At 34.1% G+C, this 20,668-nt stretch overlaps 1 protein-coding gene across 1 annotated transcript in view; it reads left to right on the top strand.

Annotated features, from left to right (window-relative positions):
- The window catches only part of LOC143236041 (AP-5 complex subunit zeta-1-like), a 63,499-nt gene that overhangs the window by 12,488 nt on the left and 30,343 nt on the right, over nt 1-20,668 (top strand). The window contains 5 exon segments of the mRNA XM_076474273.1: nt 2,633-2,797; nt 6,071-6,271; nt 9,325-9,362; nt 10,754-10,934; nt 11,423-11,601. Of these exon segments, the coding sequence (XP_076330388.1) occupies nt 2,633-2,797; nt 6,071-6,271; nt 9,325-9,362; nt 10,754-10,934; nt 11,423-11,601 (764 nt within the window).

Here is a 20,668-nt window from a genome sequence, read left to right as displayed (position 1 = left end):
AACACATCCATCTGGAGTCTGATGGGGTTTTTTTCTTGCTTGATCAGGATGCTTTACTTTCAGAAGTTACATATTCTCAGTCATATCTCAGGGAACTATTTTTTTTGTGGAGTTCCTCATCCTTTGGAAACTTAATCTGAGGCAGGTCCTAAGCAATCTTCTCCCTACTCTGGTTCCTACTTATCTGGGCTCAGGATGACTGATTAATGTCATTGTCCTTGTGAGTTCATTCTGATTCTTTCCTTGTACCCTTTCCCCAACAAGTCAAAGGACTATGAGATCACTTGTTTCTTATATTGTTACAGCTTATTATTTGCACTTTACAGAAGATTTTGGGTGACACATTGTTCCTCTCTATATCAGGGCTCAAACCCCACCTATTTTCAACTGAGCCCTGTACCTTGTTGGGTCTGCATTTCTGCCATTAAATTGATGGTTTCTTTTATCCCCATCCTGCAAGACATTCTGTACTATAATCTCCCTTCATCTTTCATTAGCTGATGAGACTTTATTCTCCTTTGACTACTATACAGTATTCAGTTCATTTATTAGGTGGGTTTATCAGCCTTCTTTATATCTTTGACACATTGAGCTTTTGGTTTTCAAGGTTTCTTGCATCTTTTCTTCCTATGTTATCTTCTGGAAATTCTTGCATCTCCAGAGTTCACATTCTTCTGATTGTTCTAAGCTGTGTCCACTTCATTAGCCACTGGAAGATCATTGTAATATTTTGAGTGAAAGAAGTCATTGGATCACCGAAACAAAAGTATTCATACACAGATATAAGTCCAGGTGTGCTGAGGGTAAGAGGGATGGCTCAAGTCCACCATTATTTCTTACATTAATCAGTATAGGTGTACTTGCTCTCAGTACTTCTGCATTCTTGTTATTATGGAGATTCTTGGTTAGAACCACATTTTCTGACTTTCAGTTCCACTAGATATTTTTGCTTCATGATGGATCGACTGTTTTACCCAAACCAGAATTTTTTCCATAGAGTGATCTTTCCATCATTTGGTGTTTCATTGGATTTCTGCTCTTTTTGGAGTTCTTTGACTGATGTCCCCTCCCTTTCTTTTTTTTTAAACAACAACCTTCCATGATATTTTTCAGCAGTCCTGGGATTTTTGGCCTTTGTGTTGGAAGCTGTGAATTTGATTTGGAATTTCTGTATGTCTGTTCTCTTCTTCTATAATTTGTAGCAACTCTTACTGGGTTGTTCACAATGCTCCCTATTAGCAGATTAATCATGGTTTATGCTTCTATCCTTCTGTTTCTGCCTTTTAAGAGGCCCCTTTTTACATAAACCTTAGACAGCCTTTCCACACCATGATATGCCACATTTTCATTTTTGCACATGGGTTTTGTTTTGTTTCTTGCAAGATGAACAGATTTATCAAGCTGAATAGCCCATTTTCATGCTTATTCTTGTTAACCAATCAACCTTTCATTTTATTGGTGCAATTTAATAGTTTATCAGTGTTGTTCTGTTTACATCTCCCTTCACCCAAATTGTCTGATTCATCCTCTTCTCACTTCCCTTTTTTAATTGGCTTTTCAAGAAATTCTATTCATTTTTCATATAACAAAATTTAGATCAGCTTTCTTGATGACCCTTTGTCTTCAGCATTTTTCTTTCTCTTTCTTATCAGAATTAAATCACTTATCATGAAGATCTACAAAATATTTAGTTCCAGACCAGAGAGAAGACTCAATACTGTTTGTAAACTTGTATACAAATCAGTATTTGTTTGGAATAGATTATAATACATGACAGTAGCCAAATACTGTCCTCTCTGAATTGTCCTGTGGGATGGACTATAATACGTGAGAGTATTCACACACTGTCTTCTCTGTATTGTCCTGTAGGATAGATTTTTATATGTGATAGCAGCTACACACAGTTCTTTATGTATTGTCCTGTGGGATAGATTATAATACAGTGTCATGTCATTGTAGATACTTATGTCAAACTCTTGCAGGCTCTCACTCACTGTCATGTCATTGTAGAAACTTATGTCAAACTATAGTAGTTCCCTACTTTATTGTATTTCTCTTGATCAGCATTTTTTATCTAAATACATCATATATTCTCAGCTGATTATTCCATTTGTACACTACTATTGAATAGTTGCACTTGAATGTTAATATACTGTTGACATATGATAGAAGGTAAAGGTATATTTTGGTAAACTGTTGGGTATGTTATTAAAACTTTAAACTGTGTTAAATTGTACTTGCACATGTCTTTGTGACTTCACATTCACTGCTTGATACATTTTCATTTTTATTGATTATACAGGTATGAATATGTTAGTGCCAGATGTTAGTGTGCTTCTACAGGATATGCAGGTCTGGTACAGGGTATAGAAGTGTTGGTACATAGAAGGAGTTTTCTTACAACAATGTTATGTTACTTTAGCTTTTGTGTTAGTAAAAGTTTGTTTATAGTTTTGTTTGAAGGTCATTTCTTTATTGTATAACTCTTCAAAATAAGTTACTAAAGGTAAGTAGCATTAGGAATGTCAGTGCTTATAACAGTTGTTTTTTTGTTGATATCAGTCTGTTTCTTTAAACTTTATTACTGTTTCATAAGAATTAATAATTTGACTTTTCTATTATACTTCACTAGAAGAGATAAAGATAATTCTACAGCAAGCTCCATGCTGGCTGAAGGAAGCATCCATCGTTTCTGCACAGAAAACAGGATCTTCTCTCAAAAAGTCTGCCTTGCCTTCAGCTGTCACAGAACTGGATGGTGTACATTCATCAGAATTCTTCACTGTTCTCAGCTATGGTATGTTAAATTTTTACAGAAGGTTATTTAATTCCATTCCAAATTCAGTGGAATCTAGTAAACATATCTTAAATCTAAGTTAAACACAGAGGAACATAAAAATAGACTGATGTGAACTTTGTGATTAAAACATCCTTATTGTGCTCACTGTTATTCTTTGGATGGTGCCAATATATTATCGAAAATAAAATCACAGTTAAATGTTTTTAACTTATTTTAAATGTTATAAATATCTACTGTTTCAAAAATAAAACTCAAACTTTCCCTTCAGTTATATTAATTTTAGTTGATAAAAGGTTTTTACTTATCAAACCTTCATAGAGGTATGTTTTAGGGTTACAGTGAAAGTGATGGTAAGTATTGAACTGAATAAAGTAAAACTTAAATACATTTGTTTCCGTAAAACATATGTTTTGAACATGCTTCACAGATAGAAACTTGTGGACAAATGTTAAATGAAATACTGACATAAAAATAATGTGATCAGGAAATAATAACTGGTATGAAAAAAGAAATTTTAATTTTCAAAAATGGAAAACATAAAAGTCAGATGACTGTAAATAGTAGAGAAGTATGAGAATATGTTTACTGACAAAGTACCTGCACATTTAAAACTCATCACCCAGTAAACTACACTTTGGGATACTTACATTTTTGTTATGCAGTCTGTTCATGTCAAGCCAGTTCCATTAGGCAGTATTAGGCAGTCACAAGTAATTTATTATTTGTTTTAAATGTGAAATTTCATGAATATGGATATAGAAATTGTTAATACAGGGTGTGCCAGAGCTCTGCACTCATAGGTATTATATTCTTAAAATTAAACACATTTCTGTTGTCGATTGTACAATTTTCAGGAAAGAAAGTAGTCTGGCACAATATATAAAGAATTGATTTGTGTGTGGCTGTTAATGGCATGCAGTTTTATTAATAAATATATCAAGAATAAATTGTGTGTATTTCTCTTTGGGCACAGACTTCTGGGACACCCTCCGTTTTACTTTGAGTAAATGAATGATGTGTTTTAAGAATGGTCAGATAATAACTTGTGAATCTTACTGTATGTTTAAACAGTTTTTTATGGCTCAGCTTATTGTGAAACTTTTTTTTTACTAAGTTGTGAACTTTAGTACAAGTATAAACAGGTACGTCATGGAACTTTTTCTTTACTAACTTGTAAACTTTGGTACATGTATAAACAGGTTTATCATGGAACCTTTTCTTTACTAACTTGTGAACCTTGGTACATGTATAAACGGGTTCATCATGGAACCTTTTCTTTACTAACTTGTGAACTTTAGTACAAGTGTAAAGAGGTTCAACATGGAACCTTTTCTTTACGAACTTAGTCCTTGGTACATGTATGAACAGGTTCATCATGGAACCTTTTCTTTAATAATTTGTGAATCTTAGTACAACTATAAACAATTTCATCATGGAACCTTTTCTTTACTAACGTGTGAACCTTAGTACAAGTATAAAGAGATTCATCATGGAACCTTTTCTTTACGAACTTAATCCTTGGTACATGTATGAACAGGTTTATCATGGAACCTTTTCTTTACTAACTTGTGAATTTTAGTACAAGTATAAAGAGGTTCAACATGGAACCTTTTCTTTACTAACTTGTGAACTTTAGTACAAGTGTAAAGAGATTCATCATGGAACCTTTTCTTTACAAACTTAATCCTTGGTACATGTATGAACAGGTTCATCATGGAACCTTTTCTTTACCTACTTGTGAACTTTAGTACAAGTATAAACAGGTTCATCATGGAATATTTTCTTCAGTAACTTGTACACCTTGGTATATGTATAAACAGGTTCATCGTGGAACCTTTTCTTTACTAATTTGTGAACTTTAGTATATGTATAAACAGGTTCATCATGGAAACTTTTTTACTAACTTGTAAATCTTGTTATATGTATAAACAGGGTCATCATGGAACTTTCTTTACTAACTTGTAAACCTTAGTACTTGTATAAACAGGTTCATCATGGGTTATCTTGTTACGAAACCTCTTCTTTTTGTACTGTCACATCAGTTTTCAAGGTTTCAGTTTTCTGTTTCATGTCCTGTCTTTTGAAAATGAAGTGTGATCCAGTTGTGTACCAAAAGTTTCTTACAGTGTACATACACAATTGGGGTTTAAATTGGGTTAATATTTAAGTTTAATTAATGTAATTGTGAGCAGTATTCACTGAAGTTATTTTGTTGTACAAAAACTGCTGATGCAGTTAAAGAAATCTCGCAATTATCTACAATTGTGTCACCATCATATACTGATTTCATAAGAATGTTCTCCTTTGTTCTACTTAACTATATGTGCAAAGAGTCAGCTTGGAAAAACCAATTCTATTTTGTAAAATTAAGGTTGACTGTAATTCTGCATTTACTATGTATATCTTCACGTGTGCTGTAAACAAAACAATTAGATATGTCTGAATTACTAACTTCAGTTTGATTTTGACTCTGGGAGATTTGAGTTGATGTTTATGTTTACATAATCTCTAGTACCTTTGAGATGATAATTTACATTTTTTTTCTACTTGTGTGTGTGATTTACATGAATGTAATATACCACTACATTAGAGAAACAGAGTTAAATTAATTGTTGATAACTCTGACATGAAATACATAGTACATAGGTTATGTCATATGCATTTTGTCTCCACCTGTTCACATTGGATTAAATTCATGTGAACCTAAAAATGCTGACCTATTGTTCCTTGACTGCTTTGCACGCTAAATATTGGTCTGTGTTATGTAAACGTTGAAACTTATTATTAGATTTAAACTTTCTAAAAGTGCTTATTATTCAGTGATAACTTCTGAACAGAACTTGCCACAATGACTGTCATTGACAATTACCAGCTATTCTTTTATTACTCTCTCTTGTGTGATGTGTAAATCATTTTGTGGCAGTGTTAGCTGACTTTCTGTCATTTTACATTGTTAAATATTATAAACAGTTTTTTTTATCTAAGATATTTTGAGTCTTACTTCACCATATAGGAATGTAAATTAATTTAGGTATGTGAGTAATAGCACCATTTCTACAACTGAAAGCCTTGAAACTTGTATAATTTTATTACATTTAATTAAAACTTCAAGAAATTTCTTTGTTTTTGTACTTTTGTAGTTCATTTATATAACTTAAACATAATATTAATCCTTATTTTAAGTTATTGGAAAACATTATATTAAAAGAACTCTTATCTATAGCATATATATATATATATATATCTTTCTTTATAAACAATTGTTTTCAGCTCATTATAACACAACAGACCAACTTTTGAATATTCAAACATTTTCAATGCTGAGAACCTGGTTGCTTAGTGTCTGTAGAGACCACCAGGGAGCAGTAATGGAGAAACATTCATGCCCACATTTGGGTGAAGTGCTTTCTGTGGAACTTTCTGGAAGCATTAAGGACTACTGTATACGGATTGTGGATCAGAGTGACCGAAGTATGAATATGATTTATGTTTATCCTCTTAACTTTAGCATTGGTCAAAAAATTTTATTAGCATATCTCAATGTTTTCTTAAGCATTGGATCAAGCCTTTAAATAGATTATATGTAATTTATAGTATGATATTAATTAACAATAATTTGAATATTAACTACACTAAAAAAAGTATGATGTGTAATAATAACACTTAAGTTTTATTTTCTAAATGATTGTAACAAGTTTATAGAAGTGTGATGTTTGTATATCTTTAACTTTATCTGAATATTTTTGACTCGGACATTCTGTAAGTTAATTTGAAATACATTATTTGTTTTATTGTATTTTTAAAAATTGTGGAATCTTAATTAATGCTATCTTAGTGTTGTAAAGTATAACAGCTAATTTTAATTTTCAAGGAAAAACTTTGCACATGAGTTATCTTTCAAACTTTGTTTATATCTACACGAGTTATCTTTCAAACTTTGTTTATATTCACATGAGTTACCTTTCAAACTTTGTTTATATGCACATGAGTTACCTTTCAAACTTTGTTTATATGCACATGAGTTACCTTTCAAACTTTGTTTATATGCACATGAGTTATCTTTCAAACTTTGTTTATATCTATACGAGTTATCTTTCAAACTTTGTTTATATTCACACGAGTTATTTTTCAAACTTTGTTTATAATTACACGAGTTATCTTTCAAACTTTGTATGCAGGAGTTATCTTTCAAACTATGTTTAAATGTAGGAGTTATCTTTCAAACTATGTTTAAATGTAGGAGTTATCTTTCAAACTTTCATATCAAACTGTCAATAAACAAATGTCACCTGAAGGTATGAATTTTTAGCTTTTATACCTAATTGAGGTCTCAACTTGTTAACTTTCACACCCCCTTGAAGTGGATTCTTTCTTGAAAATTGATACTGCTGTTATTAGTCTACCATCTATTAACAACTGCATGGAAGCAGTAAGTCATTGCATTATTCAAGCAGTTGTTCATTTTATACCTAAAATCTCAATACATACCCCACTGTATCCTCCTTCATTGTGGTCTTCAACTTGCCAGTTGGAGAAGAAAGCTCAGAAATGGGCCATGGATATCTTTTGAGAGTATGCCACTCTTTTGAACTGCATTTCTTTCCAGTGGGCCCATGTTTAGCAAGTTAGATGTCAAAGCCAAAAGAAACCTAGGGTTGAGTTCACAATTAGCATCTCCTCTACCATCAGTTCCAAAGTCATATTGGACAATATTCAAAAGGTTCAAAAAGAGAGGTATGCTTATTGTTTTTCCATCATGCTCTCCAGTGGCCAAGAAGTTGCTGATGTACTGAACATTTCCAATACTCTTAATAATAACTTTGCTTATCTTTCCAACATTTCTGTCCTTCCCCTGTTTTTTTGGCCGTCAAGCCTTGGGCAAAGTGATCACCTCTTTCCTTTCTGGTCGATCATTTATCCAACTATAATCACCTCTTTACACTGGTGGAACTTTAGCTTGCTTTTCATAAGTTTGACAGTACGTTAGTTAAACCTGAAGATGTTCACTATGGGATATTGCACCATCTCTCTCCTGTTTTCCTTGCTATTGCTATTCTTCTGGTTATTTTTAATAGGATCCAATAGGAGTATGTTTTTCTTATGCTAAGTTCTAGGTTATTTTTCTCCCTTTATCTAAATCTGGGAGTGATCCCAAGATTCTTTCTAATTATTGTCCAGTTTCTTTGACTAGCTGTTTCTGTAAAGCCTTAGAGAAGATAGTTAATGCCTGTCTTGTTTGGTTCCTTAAATCAAACAACTTCCTTTTGCCCACCCAGTGTAGGTTCCATTGACACTGCTTGACTGTGGACCACCTGATTAGACTTGAAACATCAATCAGGAAAGCCTTTCTTAAGAGAGAACATCTTTTTCCTTTCTTCATTCTTGAGAAGGTTTGTGATACTAAATGTAGGTACAGCATTTTGTGAGACCTCCACTCATGTGGGTTGCATGGCCATCTGCCCTTTTTTGTTGAGAACGTTTTCCTTGACGTGTGATTCTGAATCCATTGGGGTTTATGACATTTCTGTTATTTCATACAGGAACATGGAGTTCATTATGTGGTGTTTATTGAAACCAGTGATCCCTTTTCTGTCTCCAGTTGGACAGTTAATGCTTTACGAAAGAAGATGGGTTATTCAGTGAGTTGAACAAATAAATGGCAGATGAGTTTTAATTACAATAAATGTAAGATAATAATTGTGCTTTATCATTGTTTGATTTATAAATGCAGTATGGATGGGGATAACGTTAACAGAGACGTGAAAGAAAGGGATCTTGGTGTAATGGTTGACCAGATTCTACAGCCATCCAAACAGTGTGCTGTTGCTAGTGGTAGGGTAAATATGAATTTAGGTTGTTTCTACAGAAATATTGAATACAAGTCTAAATAGGTTATAATTTCATTGTACAGGTCACTGGTTAGGCCACATTTGGTATATTAATTGTGTTCAGTCTTGGGCATTAGAAGATACATTGAATTGTTGGAAATGGTTCAGAGAAGTGTTACTAAAATGATACCTAAGATTGAGAGGTTGTCATATAAGGGTGAAATCCCTCAAATTATTATTTTTTTTTTTTGCAAAATAAGAGAAGAGTTTGGGGGAGGGTCTCTTTTAAGGTGTTTTTAAGATTATAAAGGAAATTAATAGTGTTGATGTACTATCTTTTATTTTGTATTTAACACTGAGAACAGTAGGACTAGGGACACAAATGTAATTGTTGGTAGGGTAGGATCATCTTCAGCTAAGACAGTTTCATTTTTCTAACAGGTGGTTAGTCTTTGAAATGGATTGCCTTCATGTGTTGTAGAGACAGTAGATTTAAGTGAGTGTAAGATAAAAAGTTTGATAAGTACATCTGTGATGAGGGCTGTCTTTATGTTTTTTTGTTCTTTTATGTTTGGTATGGAACAACTGAGATGTTACCAGTAGGTTTCATGTTGTCCCAAAATGTTATATGTTAATTAATTAGAAAATGATTAAATGGAGAAGTTTTTGAAACTTAAATGTTTTTCTTTACATCAGATCCCCAAGATCCTAAGAATGTTGATATTCAAAAAGCTGTAAGTCTGAATAACTATTGATAGATAAATTTGTTTTGAGAAAGTTAAACTGTATAGATATACTAATGTTTCTAGTGTTTTCTTTATTTTGAAAGAAAAAGGTGCTTTATAAGATTTGAGTAAGTTGTTTAATAAAAAAAGTGAATAAATATTGAGAAATGTGAGGTAATAATTTTCTTACGCTCTGCTCTTTAGTTAGACCTTATGTTTTTATGTCGTACAAAGTCATTGTGAACATGTGCATTAATCTGATCATTGTGAACATGTGCATTAATATGAAGCAAAATCTGGGAATAAGTCTTGAACTGAATCAGTTTTTTATACCATTTTCTTTCCTACCAGTATCATAGATATGAATATCTTTAAGCTTTACAAGTTACAGCAGTACTTGTTATCTATCTCATTCATTCAACTCGCGTACCATTTCACTAAAAAAAAGAGAGATTTTATAGTGAGAAGAAACAAACAAAAATCCCAACTACATCTGTTTTGATATTACATATTTCTGTAGTTAAAAAATATTTTGTGAATTTTTGAAAAAAAACTAACTTTAGATTTGATTTTTGAAAATGAATTATGAATTTGTTCTTCCTTGTCTGACTAGGATAAATATGCTCTTAAGGAGAGTATTTAACATGTCTAGTTATTGATATGAGTATGAGTTCTGTCAAACAGGATAAACCTAACTCTATTCCCCTCATTCTTCCATCATCCCTCTTCAAATATTAAAATTCAAAATGTAAATATATATATATATAATATTATATTGAAATTGCTGTAATGCAAATTTAATATATTTTTGTGAATGTGATACCATATTCACATTATGACATAGATGAATAAAATATACTACAAACAAAACTTAGAAGATGAAAAAATCCACTTCTAGGTATCAAACCACCTGGAGAAAAAGGAATAAAATACGTTTGATGACTTGAATTTAATTTTAAGTAATAAGTATTATAATTTAGTCCATATTCTTTTCAAATAATCTGTTTTATGGCAAATGACAAAATTTTATTTTATAGGCCAGGCATAATATTTGCTCTTTCACATATGACATTCTAATTCAGTATACATTTCTTTTGCATGTGAAGTTAAATACTGATGTATTAGCAACTGTACAGATAATTATCTATACATGAGTAAACCTATAATGTTATATTTCAGATTAAATATTAAATAAAACTTATCAAAAGATGCTAAGTCTGTGTAGAATATATTCAAATTTCATTGTAATGTATCAATCTAATAAAAATATATCTTACAGTCACCAAACTTTCTGTTCAAAACTCTCTTAACAATTGTTTGAAGTTGTTGAAATATAGATATTATTTAAAATTTAAATAAAAATACAGCCTGTCTGTAACATGAAGTATTTGCTCTTCTAGTGCCTGGTAGAGGCAGTGTCTCTTCTGGACATATTGTGCCAAGCAGACTCATCCTTGGTCCTGTCAGTTGTTCCAACCATCAGGAGAATTTATGACCGGCTGTATGCACAGGGCATTGCTCTAGTTAACCATGGAAATGTGGCACTTCTGTGTTCTGTAGTTCAGTTCTTCCTACATCACAGTAAGTGGCAAATGTAAATTCACAATGAAATAGCAGTTTTGAAGTTGTCTCAACTTTGACACTTCATTTAATATATGGTTGCTGGTAAAGATTTTATTTATCCACATGGTTTAGAAATTTAAATAAAAAACATCTCACATGATAAATTATATCTTTTTTTTTTAAAATGTATTTAGATTAATGATTGTTGAATTAACTTATATTTCTGCACAACTTGTCTCGTATTCAGAAATGTAAAAGTACTGATGGATACTGATGAAACTGCAACAGTATACTTGCACAAGTTACTACTTCTAAGTGTATGAAACATGAAGACTGGGAAGTAAATGTGGGTAGAAGTCTCAGTCATTAAAGCAACAAAAATATTTAAGGCAATCAAGAAACTTGTAATTACATTGTGAATTATAAAAAATTGCCTGAACTTGTCAATTTTGTTTGTGTCAGGTTGTTTGTAGTATGTAATAATTTCTTCATTAACTTTTTGTTAGGTTCTGCTATAATTCAGAAATTGGACAATTTTTATGTCTTCTTGTTCTGTGACCTTCTTCCTCATGTTTGTAAAGACAGCTTTACTGCTTGCGAACTGATTTTTCTTATTGAGAACAATTTATCTCGGCTCTGCTACCAGACAAGTATCTTAGAAAAGTTTTTCCCTAACATTCTGAAGGTTCGTTTATGTTTATTCTCTTCTAAGAACTTAGGACACAATAGATTTAAGTTATTTTACTACTTAAGGTGCATTTGAATATTATAGTATCCTACCAAAAGCCTTAGGTCAATGAATATTACACTATCCTACCAAACATCATGGGGCATGGGTAATTATGAATGGAACGTTTTTATTCCAACAGAGTAACAGTGTGTGGGCCCACCTTTGACCTAATAACTACTTCAGTGTCTACTAGTTCCTGGTAGAAAGGTGGTAGTATTGTGTTCTATTCCTCCTTTAAAGCATTAAAAGCTTTACTACTGAAGAGGGGTGTCTTGGCCTTTGCTTAATTCTATGTACCAGTTTATCCCAAAGATGTTCTATGGGGTTGAGAGTGGGGCTCTGTGCTGGCCACTGCATTGTTCTGATGTTACTCTTGTCAAACCACCCATTCACTATTCTTGCTTTGTGTAGTGGAGTGTTATCATGTTGGAAGGTGTAAGAACCAGTACCATATAAAATTGCCACGTTGCGAGACTCATAGAATTGCTGAAAACATAAATGTAGGACTTAGTGTTCATGGATCCATGCACTACTACTAGTAGACCAAGACCATACCATAAGAACTACACACTCCAAACTGTGATATTGCCACCTACAAATTTCACTGTTGGGATAACATACTTGGGCAATAAGTTTTCCATGGTTCTTCCACACCTAAACATGTCCCTCAGAGTGGAAGAGCATGTTGTATGGCTCGTTCCTCACCAGAACCAATTTCCATTGATTCACAGTTGAGGTTCAGTGTATCTTTCCCTGCATCAATCAATGGTGTGCATTTATTTTTTCCTCAATGGCTTGTAGGCTGCAACTCTTGACATGCCATAAAACCTTGTAGGATTTGCCAGTGGCTGCTTGCATCTCCAAACACAGATTATCTAGTGTCTGACAGTAAGATGAGGTAGCCAGTCTTTATAAGGCGTATTTGTTCCTGTCAGTCAGTATTTTACACATTCCTGGTCATGTTGTGGCCTCGTTGTCACCTGTGTATTCCCATTTCTTCAGCACATTGTTAGTTGTTGATGAGGGAATGTGTAACTGTTATACAATAGTACATGTAGACATTTCTTCCAAATAATATCTAACTATCCTTTCTTTCTGAAACTCTGTTAGCTGTTTCCACTTGCTCATCGTTCAGTGTACAAGTTTGAAATGACTTCCGAGCGAACCACTGATCACTTTTACAAGTTAACCTATTTGCATATTTTGTTGTCAAACCTATTTTCCTTCAATCAGTGGTGTGTCCTTGACATTTGGTAGGTAGGGTAGTGTAATGTTTTGATATTATAATTATTTTAATACTTTAACAATGAGTTTTGTATCTAAAAAACTTCTGTAGTAAAATATAAATGCAAAAATTGTAATCTAATCATAAAAGTATTAGATATAATAGTTGTGCTGTTTGTAACTTTAATAAATTCCTTAGAACAGTAACATTTTCAAATTGTATTTAAAGTATGAACATTTTCAGTTTTGGATAATGCTGGAAACATGTTTAGAAAACATAGTTTCTCTATTATAAGTTTAATTTTTTGTTTTGACTTGAAAAGTAGTTACTACAGTAAGAGCTGTAAAAATTTGAAATTAAACTTATCTCTGCTGACACTGATAGCACTGGTTTTACTTGCTCCAGTTTTTTATACCCCACTTAAATGTTCTTGTCAATATTTGCCTCATGATATTCTCTACCTACAGCGATGTGATAATGTAATCATTTTCTCTCAATAAATCATTTGGTTACAGTTTTCTCTGATGCTGTGTTTCATTGTGTTCTTCATTGCAGTATTGTCTTGTGGATTTCTGTACAATTATAATTTTCTAAAAAAAAAGGTTAACTTTTTCTGGGCCTGAATTCCTGTGTTACTGTTGCCAGCACAACGGCTAATCAGACCTCTTCCATTTCTGTTATCTAGTGATTTTCAGTGAGTTTGAGTGGGGTATTCTTGGTTGAAGTTGTTCATGATTTGATGTATTGTGAAATGGAGGTATATAATGTGAGGTGATTCATTCCTCAAGGTTCTGAAGCTGCTTTGTTTTATGGTTTAGGACATTTTGGGGGTAATTTGGACTCAGTTTTTCCAGTGTCTTTCTTTACTAGATCAGCTTCTTGTGAAGCCATTTTGGATCAATCACTCCCTACTGTTTTTCTTCAATAAGTCAGTTGGGTTTGTGAGATTTTGAGGCTTTCATTGATTTCTTTTGAGTCTTCTTCCTTGATGTTCAAGAAAGCAGGAGATTGGCAGATGACTATTGATTTTTCTTGTCTCATCAGATTCTTTGGTCTTTCCAAGTTCACACTAGAGTCTCAAACTGCATTGGCGTTCTTCACCTGGTCTATAGATGACCAAGTTCAATGTTGCTGATGCATTTCTCCATATAGTTAGTAATTTCATCCTGCCAATATCCATGTTTTATGCACAGGAATCAGGTTCTGCAATTCAGAGATCTATCACTTGGCCTAGCATCTGCATATTTGTCTTCTGCAGAGTTGTACAAATTTTTCAGTATTATTTAAGCCAGGTTCAGCCAACTGCCATCTAGTTTCAGGCTATGGAACAGACAGTCAGTTTCTTATATAAGTGAATGGTTCTATCTTTTGGGAATGTGGGCATCCCTTAAATCTGTGATTTTTTTTGGGGTGAGCACACATGCAGTCCCTTCCTTGGTTATGGCATGTCAAATGGACCAGAAATTCTGGTTCTCTGCTTCAGCTGTTTTTTTTTTTCATGAGCAACATCCTTAATTCTTATGTGGTGGTTGGATCTGATCAACACTATCGTCAATGTTTCTTTCCTTCCATTCTGTCCCAAGTTGCATCTTTTTACAAATGGTTAGCTTCAAGAATGGTGTATGTACATATCCAGGATATATGAATCAAAGATGAATCTTCCTTTCATATTAATAATTTAGAACTTCTTGTTGTCCAACAGGCACTGATTTAAGGTCTAGATCTATTGTAGAGGAATATGGTCATGATTCATTCCATCAATTCTACAGTGATCTCTTGAAGTTTCCATCATGAAGGAATATGTTCTTGGCACCTTTCTTTTAGAACTTTGTTTATTTTTATAGGGGCTCACTCCCATTCTATCAACCTTCTGGCTTGCCATTGGATTCTCCATTGCAAGGTTTTACTAGGGATTTGCTCTTAATTCATGTTTCTGATGATTTATTTATTTTCTACTCTTTAAAACTTAATTACAAACATTTTTGGTCCCCAGTACTTTATCCTCAGGCTTCTATCAAGATTGGGTGGGATTATGCTTCTATGCCTTTCCTCTAGTTCCTGTTACTCAGAGCTCTAGTTATGATTTGTTCCTTTACTTGAGAACAGTTGGTAGCCCTGAATTGACCTGATTCACCTTTTTTTCCTCTTCTACATTATTTTCAAGAGGATTCACCTCTTTCTCTTTGGCTATCTTTGTTGTGGCAACCTCAGTCTAACAATCTTTGCCCACACAATCTCAAGCTCAAACTTCATGTGTGGAAGTTATTCTGTTCTTCATACATCATCAGAGTTTAACTTTCAATGCTGCATTGCAAGTGTTTCACAAATAGTTTGAAACCACTTCACCCAGATATGCCCACCATATCTCATTTTTTGACTTAGGTCTAGCTTCAGCTCCTGTCATTTCATATAAGACAGCTTTATTAATTACTTTTCATTATTTCAAACACAGGAAAGTTTTCAACTCCCTTGTGTTATCTGGTCTTCTCCAATAATTTAGAGTTCTTCTTCCCAAACAGTCTTTTCAACTACTTAATTGGGATATTAGGGTGGTCCTACACATTTCCTCTTAACATTCAATCAAAAGTCTTTTAGCTTAAAGTATCCTGTAATACCTTTTCCTTCATGGATACTTGTTGGTGACATGTGAACATCGTAGGTCTAAGTTGTTTGCACAGGATTCTATCAATCCACTTTGGTCATACTATACCCTCCAAGGTCCTTTCTTTCTAAGTTTATGGCAGTCATAGAAGGTGATAAATCCCTCTCAACATTCTCTTTTTAGCTATTTTAAATCTCTACCACCACTCATGCACTGATCATTTGCTATGTCCTGTTGGAGCCCTAAAACATTATATGGCTTGCAGTAACACCTTTTGAGGTAATATAATTCAATTCTTAGTTCATTGGGATCCTTTAGTTTCCTGAGATTTATTGCCAATTACTTTGATGAGGTGACTTTGCAAATATCAATGTTGCTTATTCTGGACTTTCTTTACCAGTGAGGAATTTTCTGAGAGACACATCTCATCAAATTTGTCACATTTCTATATCTTTCACTGTCAATTTCGGTTAGTTGCTGAAGGACATCATATGGGCTGGTTTGTAGCTTTCTCTCAATACTTTTTTCCTCACATTATTTACATGATTTAGCAGTTTTTCTCTTGAAGGTTTTCAACAACCCCTTGTGGCTGTTTTAACAACATCTGCTATATTATAAGGAGAAGTGGGTATTTTTGTCTTCCTCTTCAAGTCAAATGCACAAGACCACTGAACATCCTCCGTGTTCTTTCTTCTACCAGTTGGGGGGCAGATCGCTGTTCAATGTTAAATGTATATCGTGCTCTTATTAGATCGAAACTCGATTATGGATCAATGGTCTATGGCTCTGCCAGACCCTCGGCCTTAAAGATGCTGGACCCCATTCATCACCAAGGACTTAGACTTTGCACTGGGGCTTTCCGCACTCTCCAGTTCAAAGTATATACATTGAATCTCATGAACCTTCTTTACACCTTCGCCGTTTGCAACTATCTTTACAATATACTTCGAAACTTCATTCTTTACCAAAGCATCCCACCTGGAAATGTGTTTTCCTTCCTTGGTGGGCAGTACTTTTTCAGAACAGACGATCTGTCATTGCTTTGTTTGGCCTTCGCATCCGGGTGCAATTGGATGAATTAGGTCTGTCCTTGGATAACATTGCAGATTCCACAGGTCGGCCCATCCCACCATGGCTTATTACAGCCCCCAAATGTGACCTTTCTTTCAGTTACCTAAAAAAGGCAGATACTCCAGATTGGAAGTACCGTCTTTTATTCAATGAATGTCTTTCAAACAATCATTCAGTTCCCATTTATACAGATGGTTCAAAATCAGGTAATTCAGTGGGCTCTGCTATGGTTTGCTATGGATCAGTAGTTGCATGCAGAATCCCTTCTACAGCTTCTGTGTTCACTGCTGAACTGTATGCCATATCTCTTGCCCTGGATCATATTGCAGCTGAGCAGTACTCCAACTGCACTATTTATACTGATTCGCTTAGTTCTATACTTGCCTTGGAATCGCTACACGCTGGCTCACATCCTATTCTCGCTGATATTCGTGAACCCACTGGCCCGCTTCTCATTAGCAGCTATTTCAATCCAGTTATTCTGGATACCAGGCCATGTTGGTATTGGGAACCAGCTTGCAGACATGGCAGCTAAATATGTCTGCTTCAGCACCATCACTCCTATGCCTATTCCGCACATGGACTATGGTGTTATCTTCAAGGGTCGGCTCGTGCCAGCTGGCAGTCCACTTGGAGTGAGCAACGTGACAACAAACTTTTAAAATCAAACCCAAAATTGGACCACATCTAGCTTCCGTAAAGTTCGGAAGGAGGAAGTTGTTCTCACTAGGCTACGCATTGGTCACAGTTTTTAACTCATCATTTTCTTTTATCTGGAACTGATGCACCAATGTGTAATTTGTGTAACATTCAAATCACTATCAGCCACATTTTACTTTCTTGCCATCGTTACAATTCTCAACAACGGCAATATTTTAAACATATTTTTTCCCAGGGTCAATCTGTAACATTGGACAGAGTTATTGGTGATGGTGACTCTGTCCACCTTGATAATGTTTTTAATTTTTTAATGGCCATTAACCTTTTTAATCTCATTTAAGTGTTGCATGTTTATTCATTACACCTTTTTAATTGTGGTTCCTTTTTTACAGTTTTAATCTCTCATTCAATTTGACATTGGACAATAGCCAGAACATTAAATAACTCGACACCAGGACTGGAAAGGCCAACTTCAGGTGACTAACGCCCTGTTTGAACTATCCGCTTGAACTACTCGTTAGTCATCCTGGCGAAGTTGTTATTATACTTTTACTGCATGTCATTTCACACTTTTACTAATTAACTTTTTAGTACTGGCCATATTGACTCATAACCCGGAACCAGGACTGGAAAGACCAACTTCAGGTGACTGACGGTGGTTTTTATACTTACTTGTTAGTCTTCCTGGCGGGTTACGATCATTACCATTCTGCTACAGGTAGTTCTTTACAACTTTGTTGACTGGATGTCAACATTGGTTTTTACGCCATTTTCTGTCTTAATTGCCGTTTTGCTTTTATCTTCAATTACTTCTACATATTTTACTTTATTTACTTGACTTTATCCTTTTACTGGACATTTGGCTACTCATTATTACGATTTTGCGGAGTGTCTTTTAAAACTTTTACTTTCTTTTACATTTTGATAATAGCTGCTATGACACATAACCCAGAACCAGGACTGGAAAGGCCAACTTCAGGTGATTGACGGTGGTTCTTGAACTTACCTGTTAATCTTCCTGGCGGGTTATGATCATTACCTTTTTGCTAGAGTAAATACCTTACAACTTCTTGTACTCTATTTTTTATCTTAACATTGTAGACTAGGTGTCAACATTGGTTTTATACTTTTTTGTTTTACCTTCAGTTCCATTTATGTCTGTTACTACATTTATTTATTTATTTATTTTTTTACATTTTTACCGAATGTCTGGCGCAGATAGCCTCGCTGCTTTGTACCATAAAACACTAAATCAATCAATCAATCAATCAAGTCTCTCTCCTTTCCAGGTTCTCTGGCTTTTTTTGTTTTTCCCATTGGATCCCACTCTGTGGTGAGTGTTGACCAGATGTGCTTTTATCAGTTCATTTGCACACTAACAAGCAAAATAACTATTCTTATTACCAGTTGCAACAGGCTTGAGGTATTTGATAAGGTCATCTTGATGTTCATCAGGTGGTGTTACCATATTATACTTGACCACTACACACAGACTATCATGCATTAAACTACTAAGGAGTTTTTTTTCTGTCCCTGCTAGTCATTGGATTGAATAAATTGGGGTTGATTTGCTTTTAAAAAAGTAGGAAATTTGGTTCACCTATTGCAGATTCCAAAACACTCATCCTCAGAACTCTCCAACATGCACACTATCCCCCAGATTCTACTAGTGAAGCTAGGGAGTTCTAACCAAACTCAGTTTTTATTCACTTGGGTGATGGTTAAAATATGCTAGTATAAATAGTGTCTCAATATTCCTTATATGACAGCCAGCCTGATATTGCAATTAGCATTAAACTGCAGCCCCCAACCCCCAATAAATAGGAGGGTGACACATCCTCTGTGAATTGTTCTCCTGTTAGACATACTAAAAAGATCATTCTTGACACAGCAGTGTTCAATCATTTTTTGTGCTTATTGTTTTAAACTTTTCATTAACGTCTGAAGTGTTATCTTTGTGGAAGTCTTTTTGATTTCAAGAAAGGAAAATACAGATTCTAATTAATTGTATTTAGTTTTTTTATGGGAATTATTTAACTTTTCTTATGTTCCTTTGATTTCTTTTAATCATACTATAAGATTTTCAGTGTTCAGGTTTTGGCTGAAGTTAATAATTAATTGTTTCATTATTATATAAATAGCCAAGGCTTAAGTACCACAGCCATACCAAACCTACTGGAAAAAAAAAGGTAAACAATGTAGAAATAAAAATGGTATTAACACTGTCCAATTTTGGGGAGTTTGTTCAATCCTACTTATTATATTCAGATTCTGTTTAATTTATTTCATTAATAGCTGAGTGTGATCGTTGTTTCTGCCTTTTGACATCATGTGGCTGTTTCTAACCTACATGTATAATCTTGGACTTGCATCTCAATGCCCTGTTGATCCTGTAGCTTCTGCAGTGTTTTTCTCGTCTATGGATACCTCTGACCAGCTCTTTCAGTTATGTCTTTGGTTCTAACTCTTCTGTTTTTTGCTGCTTTGCTAATTGAGATATTGGGCATTTTCTTTCTCTTACCTCATTTGTTCTTACTGATTCATAGGCAAGCTTCTTGAAGGCTTAATGTCAAATAATTTTTCTCCTTCACTTAATTATTACTGACATTTATGTTTCTGCTTCTTGTTTACTTTCAGTTACCATACCCTCTTTGAAATTAAGACTCCTTCTACATGGCTGAAATTCTTCATTTCTAATGCTTTTATTTCTTAAACTTCTTGCAGAATGGATGTTTTCTTCTCCCACTTTGATTCTTTTACCTTTAGTCTGCTTTCTTTGTTTTTTCTTACTCAGCTTCTTAACTTGGTGTCTTCTTTACTCTTTCTTTCTGAGACTGCATAACTGGGAAATGTCACACAAACTTGTTCTTCATTGCTCCATTTCCTTTATTATTTTTAGTTTTGCTTTAGTGACATATCATATCCTTTGAAGTTTTATCTCAAAGAATTCTATTTTGCACCCTTTCTTCATTCACTAGGTTTTGACAAGTTCTTCATCCTGTGGCTCTTTCTAGATGTCTTTACCTCCCAAGAGGCTAGCCATCATAAGGCTTAGTGGTCAGATGTTTCTGGAACTATCCCTCAGCTTTGGTCTTATGGGAGCTTGTGGACTGGCATTGCAGGAAACCCTTGGGTCACACAGGCTTTTCTCTCAGGAAATTTCTTTGTTGTTCAGTGCTTACACCCATTTGTTTCTGCCTCAGTTCTGAGTACTTTAAGTGGAAAATGCATTTTTTATGTTAGCATTTTTCTGCTATGTGGACAGTTAGCATCTCGTAGCTCTGTTTTCAGAATCAAAACCTGTTGAGACCTTCCTTTCTTGGGAGTCTGCTTGTTTGGGTTAGGTGGTTAGGCTTCTAAGTCAATATTAACTGAGATACAGATTTCTTTGGGAGTCTTTATCACCTTGGTTGTGTGTGTGATCAGTTTTATTTCTGAGAGACTGGAGCTCTTGTTTTTCTAGG

The sequence above is a fragment of the Tachypleus tridentatus genome, chromosome 13 (genome assembly GCF_004210375.1).
Source record: "Tachypleus tridentatus isolate NWPU-2018 chromosome 13, ASM421037v1, whole genome shotgun sequence".
Taxonomy (NCBI): Eukaryota; Metazoa; Arthropoda; class Merostomata; order Xiphosura; family Limulidae; genus Tachypleus; species Tachypleus tridentatus.
This window is presented reverse-complemented; position numbering and strand designations above follow the sequence as displayed.